Here is a 13,109-nt window from a genome sequence, read left to right on the forward strand (position 1 = left end):
TGTGTGATTAGGATGATAGTGTTCTCTCACTGGTGGTGGAATCTCAGGAAGAAAATAACCCTAACAACTAATGGTATAAACTTTATCTGGTGGCTACTTTTCTGAGGGATTGTTGAGAGTGCGTTTTCAATTTGCATCATGCTAAATATTTATTAGTGGGATTGACTGGAAGTGCTTCAGAGGAGCTGTTCTGGTCTGCTAGATACATAATAGTGATTTTTAAAGAACTGTCTTAATAAGCAATTACCTTAGGGAGCTCTTCTGGTTGTGTGGTTAAATAATACATATTTTATAAACTTCAGTGGAAGACTTAATGCTGCATTTTCATTCTCATACCTAAAGAAAAAAAACAAACAAAAAACAACAGAAGACATGAATACAACATTAGTATGCTTCTGTTTGTGACAGGCCCTGCTAAAAGGAAAAGCATTCAAGGTTGTAGCTGCCATGGCATCTCCATAGCAGAGATTGTCTCCCTGACCTCTGCAGGACTGATTTTCTCCCCAAGTTACTGCTCCTTCATCTTTCTCCCCCTTGCCCCATGCTCTGCTGAGCAGATGGAAGCCCAAATATGCCCAAACCCAGACCATATTTCTGCAAGGTTGAATTGTCTTGGAAAAATAAAATAGGTCTTTGTCCCTGTGAGCCCTTCTGCAGCACCTCAGACTGCTTTGGGGTAGACAAGGAAGCAGAGGTGCTGGCTGACTGCAGTAATGTCTGCTTTGGGGAACAGAAGGGTTAAATGGTAAGGAAGGGGTGCAAAAACTGGGTATCAATGCATTCATTTTTATGATGCTGCACCTAATGATAGTGGGGGACAACAGAGGAAAATCAAAGCCTTGAGGTAAAGGGCAAACATGCTCACAGTGCTGCTTGTTTCCCAGCTAAAAGTTGACTCCCCTCCCCTGTGCAGAAGCAATTCCTTTAAAGTTGTAGGTAATATAGCATGTGGAAACTAGGGAGGTGGCTAGTAACAGGACTGAGTTCCTATACTGCTTATCACACTTACTCTCTTGTTCTGGTATTGGAAGATCAGTCTCTGAGAAGCTAATTTAGCAGATGACTAAATGTTATTTAGCAGCGTAACATGGAATACTTCTCCTGACATCCCAGCAAAGCTTCTAGCTTTCCTGAAAGCACACAGAAAAACTAACATGCAGCAGTCATCTCATCTCCCCAAGTTCTTTCTCTCCAAGCAGAAAGTTAGTGAGAGAAAGTGAACAGAGTGTACACTACTCATATTTGATTGAAAAACATTTGGTACCAAGCAACGGCTGCACCTTTACTCCTGCTCCCCTCTTGAGATGGAGCAAAAGATAATCTTAGTTTTGCAGCTGATGTGAAGAAGGATTGCCCCTCCTTTCTCCAAGCAGAAGTGTGGCAGCAGCTACCATTTTAGCAAATGCAGCGTGTGAGTGCCTATACGCAGTTCCCCTCATCGCAGGGTGGAAGAAGCGTGAAGCAGCATCGCAAAGAACATCCTTGTGTGGAGCCGATCTGGCAAGCAGTGAGGGCTTGCACACCTGCCTGTAGTTTATCTGGCTTACAGGCATACGGGAGACTAGCTAAAATGCAGCAATACATGTATCTTGGTGTTAAGTGTAAAGAAACTAATCCAACTGGCAGTCCTATGAAGCCAGTGGACACTAAAAATGTGACAATTAGAGTTGTTTCATTTGGTTTATTTTCGTTTCCTCCATTTGCAGAAATAACATCTACATGTCATTTACATGCACACTGCTTTTACGTGTTAAAAAAAGAGAAGAGACATTGTGCTTTGGTTGTGATGAATTTCTATGCTCATAACACTTCCATCTCCTTATATTTCCTCAAGCTTGAAGATTTGTAAACTGCATCCAGCTTGAAGACAAAGCTCCTTGTGATTTATTTTGATATGCTGTTTCCTTTTTGCTAAAAACAGGGGCAAAGCCTTCCTGCCTGTAGACATGTGCCTTCTTTTGTGTAGATGAAAGACCAATCCCTTTCTTTTTTTTGTTTTTTGTTTCTCCTAACAGGTCCTGGGTTATAGGTGCAATAGCCCTACTCTGCCTATTAGGACTGACCTGGGCATTCGGACTCATGTATATTAATGAAAGCACAGTCATCATGGCGTATCTCTTCACCATATTCAATTCTCTGCAGGGAATGTTTATATTCATTTTCCATTGTGTCCTCCAGAAAAAGGTAAGACAGATGGTTCCCAGTGCCAAGAGAACTGGTAACAGGGTGTTTTGTTGCCTAACAACCACAGCATAGCATCATCTGCGTCCCTGAATTTGTCTCACGCAGTTTTATCTCTATGCACCTAATAAGGGTAGTGTTTAAAATGGAAACCAGCAAGATACAGGGGGATGAGGTGATAACAAAGATATGTGGCAATGGCATTTCAGCAGCCAGGGTGCTGGCAACACATGTATCAGAGGCAGGGCTTTACAGTAGCGAACCTGGACCAGGACTTGTCTGCTGTCAGCCAGATTCTCCTTTCCTGTATACCAGTGTGAGACAGGAGCAGGAGCAAATCCATGAATATCGGGAAAGTGCTCCTGTAGCTGAGTGCTCACAGCAAAATGGAGCTTTACATGCTTATTTGCAGTCCCTACAGGAAATTACCCCTTTCTATAGCAGAATATATGGGTTGATGGTATGTAATAGGGGCTACTTCCCCCACTTTTTTAAGAACTGAAGGATGTGTGCTCTGCCTTTATATTGCTTGGGCCTGATGTGGGCTTTTGGAAATCTTCCTCAAAGCAAGCACAGCAAGTGCTTCTTGCTGGAACTTGAAGTATGCCCCAATTAACATTTGCAAGATAGCAGTGGAGTAGCTTAGGTAAACTCTGGGGAAAAAAAAAACATAGTAAAAATCTCTGTATGTATATGTAGATCAGACTTACAACCTCTGACAATCAGTAATAAATATTTTTAAGAACCTTTTTGTTCTCTACTGAAATATAGTAGTACAGAGCTCTCCAATTCTGTGCATTTCTGCTGATAATTTTTTATGTACATCTTAGTTTCAAAGGGCAGTTTCTTTAACCAATATAAATATAGGGAAGAGTTTATATATGGATACACTGGTCCCAGCTTCTCAGTGTAACTAGTGTCTTTTGGTGAAATGGCTTACTGAGTAAAGTCAGGGCCATGTTTAGATCTGTTCTCCATTTGAGAGCTCCAGTCTTGCTCCTGTGTTACTCACATATTCCTATACAGGGAAGGGAGATCTGACCTAGAAAAACATAGGGGCAGAGCAACTGACATCATCCACCTGGACTTATGCGAAGTGTTTAACACTGTCCCACATGACATCCTTGTCTCCAAATTGGAGAGGCATGGATTTGGTGGATGGACCATTTGGTGAATGAAGAATTGACTGAATGGCTGCACGTAGAGTTGTAGTCAATGTCTCATTGTCCATGTGGAGACCAGTGATGAGTGGTGTCCCTCAGGGGTCGCTGCTGGGGCTGATACTGTTCAACATCTTTGTTGGTGACATAGTGGCATCGAGTGCACCCTCAGCAAGTTTGCCAGTGGAGTCCTGGGCTGCATCAAAAGGAGCGTGGCCAGCAGGTTGAAGGAGGTGATTTTACCCCTTTACTCTCCTCTGGTGATACCCCACCAATACTGCATTCTGTTCTGGTGTGCCCAGCATAAGAAGGACAGGGAACTGTTGGAGGAAGTCCAGAGGAGGCCACGAGGTTGATTAGAGGGCTGGGGCACCTCTCCTACAAAGGCAGGCTGAGAAAGTTGAGACTGTTCAGCCTGGAGAAGAGAATATTGTGTGGAGACCTCATAGCAACCTTCCAGTATCTGAAGGGGGCCTACAGGGAAGCTAGAGAGGGACTCTTCATCGGGAACTGTAGTGACAGGACAAGGAGTAATAGGTACCAATTGAAAGAAGGGAAATTTAGGTTATATATTAGGAAAAAATTTTTTCCTTTGAGGGTGATTAGACGCTGGAACAGGTTGCACAGGGAGATTGTGGATGCCCTAACCCTGACAGTGTTCAAAGCCAGATTGGATAAGGCCTTTAGCAACCTAACCTAGTGGGAGGTCTCCCTGCATATGGCAGTGGGATTGGGACTAGATGATCTTTAAGGTCCATTCCAACCCCTTAACATTCTATGATTTTATGATTCTATGATAATCAAATTTCATCATAATAAGTAAGCTCTATGAGCGATGCCTCTGGAAGGATCTGCAGAGCTGTGTGAAAATGTCTCTTTTGAAACCAAAGGAAAACTTTGGGGGTTCAGAGTTTTGTCTTTGTCATTGCATCTCAAATTTTTGCATCTTAAGAAGCTTAAGAGCCTTATCTAGATGCAACTGCCTGCTGATGATCCCAAAACTCTCAGCAAGAAAGTTTCAAGGCAAGATGATAGCAAGAAAGTAGGAAGCATCACCATCGCTAGTTAAACCTGCAGATGCCTCTCTGATGAGGAGTTTGAATTTCTGCACCATTCTCACTAGTCCATTCTCTGGCCTACAATGCACCTCACAAAGAGTCAGTCCCTAGCCCAGCCTAGCATGGCACCACAGCCTCCTTGGCTAGTGCAGTTCTCACTTGGCATGGAAGAATCATTTCTTTTCTGTCTTAAGACAATCTGCATCCTTAAACCATCACTGATGACTGTGGAGTCACTCATGATTTATGGCAGCATAGAGAGGAGAATGCAGCTGGTGCCTTGCTGTGGGGTGAATGCATCTCTCTGACCTAAGAGCTGAGGGAGGTATTATTTACGAAGGGAAAAAAGAATCCTTTCCTATGTATCATGGACTAGAAAATCAGCAAAATGCTGCAGAGAGGCAAGCAGTGGGTGGCTAATTAAAGCAATTGAATTATTTTCTCTCAGCAAAGGATTGATTAGGCACTCGAGCATATTGGGCACTTGTGGTATTGTGTTTGTCTCAAGCGCTTAAGGAAAAGCCTAATGAAAAAGCTGTAATTTGCTATTTAAACAGTTGTTTCATGGAGTTGTGAAATGCTCATAGACAGTTTGGCAAAATTTTATGGCTAACCATGTGCTCCAAGAATTCTCAACTGGTGTTTTGGACATACATGGATTTTTTTGGGCTCTTTTGTGTCATGACTCTCTTTTGGCTCTTCAGTATAGTCTGCTCATTTTCACTCCTGTCCCATCTGGTTTCTGGGCATTGCTGTCTGTAAAAAGTCACACCTGAAATTCAGTCAAGCCTTAGATCCTGCTCTGGCACAAGTTCGTGTAAGTCCCCTGAAGCAAAGAATCATAGAATCATAGAATCATAGAATCATAGAATCAGACGGGTTGGAAAGGACCTCTGAGATCAAGTCCAACCCTTGATCCACTACCACCAGAGTTGCTAGACCATGGCACTAAGTGCCACGTCCAGCCTCATCTTAAAAACCTCCAGGGACGGAGAATCCACCACTTCCAATGCCTGATTACCCTCTCTGTAAAGAATTTCTTTCTAATATCTAACCTAAACCTCCCCTGGCAGAGCTTAAGGCCATGCCCTCTTGTCCTACTGCTGGTTGCCTGGGAGAAGAGACCAAACCCCACCTGCCTACAACCTCCTCTCAGGTAGTTGTAGAGAGTGATGAGGTCTCCCCTGAGCCTTCTCTTCTCCAGGCTAAACAGCCCCAGCTCCCTCAGCCTCTCCTCACAGGACTTGTGCTCGAGTCCCTTCACCAGCCTCGTTGCCCTTCTCTGCACCTGCTCCAGCACCTTAACATCTTTCCTGAACTGAGGGGCCCAGAAGTGGACACAGTACTCCAGGTGCAGCCTCACCAGTGATGAGTACAGGGGCAGAATCACTTCCCTGGTCCTGCTGGCCACACTGTTCCTGATCCAGGCCAGGATGCCATTGGCCACCTGGGCACACTGTTGGCTCATGTTCAGCCTCCTGTCAATCAGCACTCCCAGGTCCCTTTCTACCTGGCTGCTCTCCAGCCACACTGTGCCCAGCCTGTAGCGCTGCCTGGGGTTGTTGTGGCCAAAGTGCAGGACCCAGCACTTGGCCTTGTTGAACCTCATCCCATTGGAACCAGCCCAACTCTCCAGCCTATCCAGGTCCCTCTGCAGAGTCCTCCTGCCTTCCAGCAGGTCAACACTTCCTGCCAACTTGGTGTCGTCTGTGAATTTGCTAATGATGGACTCAATCCCCTCATCTAAATCATCGATAAAGATATTAAACAGAACTGGGCCCAACACTGATCCCTGGGGGACACCACTGGTGACCAGCCGCCAGCTGGATGCAACCCCGTTCACCACCACTCTCTGGGCCCAGCCCTCCAACCAGTTCCTAACCCAGCACAGAGTGCCCCTGTCCAAGCCATGGGCTGCCAGTTTTTTCAGGAGTATATTATGGGAGACAGTGTCAAAGGCTTTGCTGAAGTCCAGATAGACTACATCCACAGCCTTCGCCTCATCCACCAGGTGGGTCACCTGATCGTAGAAGGAGATCAGGTTGGTCAGACAGGACCTACCCTTCCTAAACCCTGTGCTGGCTGGGTCTGATCCCTTGTCCATCCTGTAGGTGCCGTGTGATTGCACCCAGGATGATCTGCTCCATAACCTTGCCAGGCACTGAGGTCAGACTGACGGGCCTGTAGTTTCCTGGGTCCTCCTTCCGGCCCTTTTGTCTGCATAGGTTTGACTGCAATGCCCATTTAAAACATAAGTGGCTTGCACAGTGCTGTGGAAAAGCAGACTCCAGCCACACCTGAGCACTGGGAATATAATCTCTAGGGCTGCTGGCTCTACAGTTTCCTCGAATTTCAATTTGATGGCAAGAAACATTTTTTTTTTTTTAAATCGATATCTCTGATATGTTTCTCTTGGAATTTTTTTTTTCTTAGTCCCCTGCCAGAAGCAATAACTTTTAGTACCTTGATGAGCCAATATGCTATTTTATATCAAATCTATGAGGATTTTAATTTTAAGTCATAAATAGTGTATCTGTACTTTCTCCCATGCTCTTTTGATGTGCCTCAGAGGATGCTACAAGGGACTGGTGTCAACAAGCAGCTTTGCTGCATGGAAGCAGTTGCTTACGCCATCGTAAACCATGAACTCATATCTCCAGAGCATTCAACTGCAAGCTGTAATAGACTCCTTCCCCACATACTGCAGCAGCTATAGCTTTAATGAACCACTGAGGAAACATCAGGGGCTGTGCTCAAAATCAGAAGGCAGTGGGTTGGAGGAGGAGCTGCCTGCTAACCACCATTGCACTTTCCTTGACTAGGTACGTAAAGAGTATGGAAAATGCCTGCGCACGCATTGCTGTAGTGGGAAAAGTACAGAGAGTTCTATCGGCTCAGGAAAAACCTCGGGGTCAAGGACACCTGGAAGATACTCCACAGGCTCACAGGTAACCCACGCTTCTTGTTAGTGCCCCAATGATTTGCTCTGCCACACCAATACCCTTGTCAACTGTTCTTGGAGGAAAGTGCCTTTCAGCACCAAAGGAGCTGCCTTGGGGCTCTCCCCAGTGTACCTGCAGAGATTGCCCTCCCTTCTGGACCCAAGTTCAACACAGTGGCTTCCCTTGAGATGTGATGGCAATTAGTGCTTCTCCAAGAACCTTCTACATAATCGTGTTGGGAATAGAAGGTCCAAACTTGCCTTCCAGGGACAGGTGGGTGGTCAGGGGATCAGGAGCTGAGAACATTTTGTCAGCTCTGCTACATTCCAGTGCATCCTTTAATCATGAAATTAAGGTTGTCACCACTATTAACATGTCCAGGAATGATGCTATCATGACCAAATATTTTTCTTGATTAAAAAAAACCCAATCTTGCAATAGGTTTCACAGTGAAAGGATTTGCTTTCTGGTGTTCAGTGATTTGATCAATTTGCCTTAGTTCATAGACCTCTTAGGAGAATCCATTGGGGTCAGATTATCTGACCGAGTTACTGGATTTGTTACGCTTTGGTCACCTGAAAATTCAGGCTTTGTGTGGTTTGTGCACTTAGCATTTTTGAAACCAACTTCTGTGTAGAGATGCAGATTTATGGATGAGCAGTTCATATAAAATGAAGAAGCTTACTTCTTAATCAATAGAAAGCAAACACAAATTTATTCAGTATTAGTAATGGAAGTAATTATACATGACAGTTTCACTATTAAATTATGAAAGACATGCAGCAAGTAACAGTTTATAACTTCCTGGGAAAACCTAATTTGTGATTTATGTCTTGGAGCAAATTATTATTTATTTTTGACAGTTTCCAAGATGTCATCCGAGAGCTCCACTTTGGCATTTTCATAGGTCTAGAAGTTATGCAGAGCAAATAAAAGCAATAGAATATAGAACCTCCCTCCAGTAGGCCATCAAAAACCAGAAATCAGTAATGTCCAAAACTTGCTCTATCCAGCAACAGTTAGGTGGCTGATTTGAAAGTTTTACATAACTTAGCTATTGCACTGGTGCCCTCCTCTCCAGGAAGTGTTTACTTTAATGGGTCCTCCCTCTTGTCAGTCCCAGCACAAGAAAACAAGCCTTTTTTTGGGTGAACTGAGTCTCCTGGCAGCAGTACCTTCATGGCAGATGAGGTTTGAGGTACAAAAGCAAAAGCTTGTCTTTGGAAAGATTGAAGTACCTGAGACCTCTTATGGGCAGGAGAAACCTCACACACGTGATGGAGAGTGAATGCAGATCACTCTGAGTTGTTGAAAGCATCTGACTGAACATTAAATAGAGAAGAACATGAGGACGAAAACTCTTAAGATCCCTTTTTACTCTGAGAAGCACATAACAAACAGAATAATTAATCCACAGTGGCTCATGTCAGAGAAATACAATAGATTAAATGTCCAGGTGAAAAATAATTACTGTAAAAGTGCATGGACCTCATGTCACATTGTGCTCCCATTTATAGAGGGCTAATGCATGATTAGGAGATGCTGTTACTACATAGTTAATGAGTAAACTAGGACTTCTCAGCTTGTACCACATGATTAAGCCCTGAAAAATATCTCATGGCTAAGCTCTCACTATGGAAAATGCACTTTGGAAAAACATGATCTGTCACAGTGGGAACTAGGTTTCCCAATCCCCCAGACCACCTAAGCACCAATTTCATGCAGCCATGGGATATGTCCATCATACTCTGAAATGTGAGGTGAGGGAGAGTTTCCCTTGGATGCCTGGGTTCTCCAGTCATCTTCACACAGGGATTGTCAAACCGCTCACAAGATGCATTTTGGCTGATTTTTTGATCTTTTGCAAGGTCTAGTTGGGGAGGAGTGAGACAATGATATAAAAGCCACAGTGGCAGAGAGAGCATATTTGATAAACAAAACAGAAGACCAGCATATTCAGGACACAGTAGCAGAAGCTATACCATAGATGGCAAAACCATCAGTAGGGGAACAGAAGTCATTCGTTTGTGGGGAATTTTTTTCCTCCCTGTATCCCCAAGATGCAAAATAGCTATTTAAAACCTCTGTTCATTCAGGGACACCAAGACACAGAACAAGTCGTTCTTGTTCTTGCACTTCAAAAAAATAAGAATCAAGCTGAGTTAGTACGGGAAGCACGTGTGCTTCTATGTGTAAGTTATTTTTTCCATTATTTGGTGCTTTATTGGTAAACCTGTAGCCCACAGGGGTCTGGGTTTCTCTCATCATGATTTTTTTAAATTAAGATGTAAGCAATTCAATTATGCACTTCTTCTTTGAGCTATGCGTTTTTCTTATGAAGTTAGGCAGGCAGGGTCTGACGTGCACGAGGCAGGTTATAGCAAAACAGCAACTGCTTGCTTACAGCTGGCTAGAAACAAGTCTTATCCTGAGCTAGACATGCCAATAGCCATCTTTAGTGAGGCAGAAAGAAACCTCTCTGCAGCTGCTAAAAATTCATTACCTGCTGTGGTTCAATCCCTCTTCAGAGCCGGATTCGTAGGATGTGGAATGACACAGTTCGAAAGCAGTCCGAGTCTTCCTTTATTACTGGAGATATAAACAGTTCAGCTTCACTCAACAGAGGTAATTATAAACTATTTTTCATATCTCTAACTCTTGTGATGGCTTAAAGGAGTCTGAAATGTGTGGCCCCTTCCCCCCGCCTTTTCCTCCTCACCTCAAATGTCACTGGACCCTATTTTCCCACCTAAGAAATGTTACAGTGATAACTGGGTGGAGGTTTTATGGTGGCTGTTGCCTTTTTTTTCTTTTCTTTTTTATTTCTACATGTGCATTTTCAAGAATTGTCATTTCTGGAAAGAAGTTAGGAAAAGCAAAAAAGAGAAATTAAATGAAGTTGAAATCTCCCCTTTCCCTCAGCAAACTCCTAGTCCCAGAAGCTGCTGATGTGTCAGGCCTCATTGCTGACCGTGAAAATGGGCCATTACAACACTGTACAGTCTGTGTTAAGCATCACAAGAGTCCTGATTATCCTGGATATGTAGCAATACTGTCATCTTTACAGAAGTAAAAATGAGCAGCAGAACATAGACGTAAGAAGAAACTGTGCTTGGAACAAAATTGTCTGTGTTGGTGTTAATATACCTAGTTTGAAGAACTGACTGATGTGAACTTTATAGACATCTGCGGTGGAAAGGCTATCAGAAATGTGTATTCCAAACAAAGTGTGGTGTCTGGCACTGGAGGAAATCTGAACAGCTTTTTTAAACCAAGTCTTTTTCAGGGAGTTGCAGGAAAGCCATGGTAAATGAGTTCCAGAAAAAGAGCCTCAGAAATTGCTTTCTTTCTTCTCCAGTACAATTACTTTATAGTTTAACCTTGAGCAACCAGATTCCAAACTCTGTTTTGTGTATCTGCCCAGTTGATGCTGGAATTAAGAGGAGGTAGAATTGGGATTACTGGACCCAGCTGTTCTCTCATGATGATAAAAATCAAACATATTTCCAGTCCTGATGGTTGATCTGCAAATCTCAACTGAGAATTGAGTTGGGACTTTGGTTCTTATTCAGTCTTTATTCACCACAAAATTTCCACTGATTTTACGGTGAGTTTTGCCTGAGGATAAGCTTGAAAGATTTTGACTGTGCTGTTAATAATATTGGCTACTGAGTGCTGGGGAACTAGGGGCATATGATTCCATTCTCTGAACATTATACATATTGCCCAAATCAGTGCAAAGGGGAAGGCAGTGTAGTTAACATGGAAATGTACTGTACTTCAACTTGCTGGTGTTTTTGTCCTGGGATAATTTCACTTTGCACTGAAGATTCATTAATAAAGTTGACTAAAAGATACAATTACTGCCAATGGCTGATTTATCCACATTTATTGTCCTCATGTCTCTCTGTCTTTGTATTAAAGACTGGAGAGCACCAGCCAGGTTTCTCTGAGTTTAATACAGAGGGGAATCAGTTGTCACACAAAGATTACAGCAAGCACCAGTTTCCCTTGGCCATCCATTGCTCCGTCTCAGTGGCAAACCAAAATGTGTTATGCATAAAATGTTTGCTCCTTTAGTTAGCTCAGAAGTTGACTTGCTTTGTGATGCAACCGAGGCTACCAAGGGATATGCTTTAGCAAAAAGGATCTTCTGGGCTTGTCAGCAAAAGAAAGGTATCTCTTCTTTTTCAGTTGTACATTTTTTTCTGTGCAAAGCAGGAAGTATGACCATAAATTGGGAAAACTGTGAAGAGGTTTCAAGTGGGCAGTCTTCATCCCAGTGCGGTGAGAGCCTGTTACTAGATGTGCCTGTTATTTAAAGGTCAGTTGGGAAATGAACTGCCAGGGGAGGCATCTTCAAAGCAGATTTCATCCAGCTATTTTCCTTGTGTAACATTGGATGAGATGAATCGTCCGGAGGGCCTGGATCTCTCTACTGACTGCAGAAGCAACCTGATAACTATCTTGGAAGGGAAGCCTTTTAGGTGGAACACTGAAGTGACTTGAATAAGTTGTACTATTATACAGGGTCATCCTCCCTCTTCTTCATGCAGGCAGGCACAATATTTATTGTTGTTGGGGTTTGTTTTTTTTTTCTGGTAGAAGTATTTGTAAGGTGGAGGTTAAAAGCATTTATTTGGGAAATAGCATCTCCAAAGCAGCAGGTGGTCAGATCCATATGGAAAATGCACCTGACATCAACAGTAATCCCAGCTGCACAGGGCTCCAGGTATTTCTCTCTTTATCCTGTTTATTTCAGCTGAAAAGCAACATTTGTGGTCTTAGGGCTTTGCTCAGACAAAACTCTCCAGAGAGCTGCAGTGTGAACAGAGCAGTGGGGCACTGCGGTTTTCACAGTCATCTTCCTCTTAATATTTAAATATATATCCATCTTTAAAGGAGCTGTTTCATTAATGTTTTATTTACAAGCATGCAATAAAAGCTCAGGGGGTTGAAGTGTGAGCCTTGAGTTGTATGGTCAGAATCTTTCCCTGCCTGAGGTTGATACCACAAGCTTGCATACCTGTTCAAAAATCCCTTTCCAGCCTAGACACCTTTTACATGAAAGTATCTGTATTATCCCAAGTAAAACATTCTGTCTGTGCTGGCATTTTTCCCAGAGCCTTCAGACAGAAGCCTCTGTTCTAAAACAGGGAGAAAATGATCCTTTCTCCCCAGAACCACCCTATCATCCAGTTCCTGACCCGACTCCACTTTTCCATGTCCTGGGCCAGCGCTGAGTTTTCATGTTTCTATTGTGAGAGCAGAAAGCAGTGAGACATATTCCAGCTGGATGTGTCTTTAAAGTTCTCACTTAAATATGTTTTGTCCCTGATATCATTCACCATATTTGCAGCCTCCTGCTACGTGATAACATCCCAGGCAAGACTGCTCTAACTGGCTATATTCCTGTATGATGGCCAGCATCTCTGTATGACATCACATCCCCTCTTCTTCCTTCATGAAGCTCCTGGGCATCAGTCTGGAAGATGGTGTCTGTGTTAGTGCATCCCTCCTTTAGACATGCAGCTATGTCTTTTTCCGATTTAGCAGATATGACACTGTTTATGGCTCTTTTCAGCTTCATATCCTCTTTTATCTACTATTCCCACCCCCCCCAAGTAATTAATCATAATGTTATTTTTCATATTCTCATTTATCATACCAGGAATTTCAGGCATAACCCCAAACTTGCCTGATGTAATGTGTTCTGTAATGAAAACTATACTCACTTTATCCTAAGGCATACAAGACTATTTCAGATA

The 13,109-nt window shown here is 43.2% G+C and overlaps 1 protein-coding gene across 24 annotated transcripts in view; it reads left to right on the forward strand.

The window, feature by feature from the left end:
* The window catches only part of ADGRL3 (adhesion G protein-coupled receptor L3), a 514,107-nt gene that overhangs the window by 471,069 nt on the left and 29,929 nt on the right, over positions 1 to 13,109 (forward strand). For 23 of the 24 annotated variants that reach the window (XM_027652756.1, XM_027652761.1, XM_027652740.1 and 20 more), the window contains 3 exons: positions 2,016 to 2,184; positions 7,222 to 7,347; positions 9,870 to 9,966. In XM_027652756.1, the coding sequence (XP_027508557.1) occupies positions 2,016 to 2,184; positions 7,222 to 7,347; positions 9,870 to 9,966 (392 nt within the window). Of the gene's footprint in view, positions 1 to 2,015; positions 2,185 to 7,221; positions 7,348 to 9,869; positions 9,967 to 10,263; positions 10,499 to 13,109 lie in introns of those variants that run through there. The other variant, XM_027652762.1, reaches the window with a different exon arrangement.

Source organism: Corapipo altera, unplaced genomic scaffold, assembly GCF_003945725.1.
Source record: "Corapipo altera isolate COAL_440 unplaced genomic scaffold, ASM394572v1 69, whole genome shotgun sequence".
NCBI lineage: Eukaryota > Metazoa > Chordata > Aves > Passeriformes > Pipridae > Corapipo > Corapipo altera.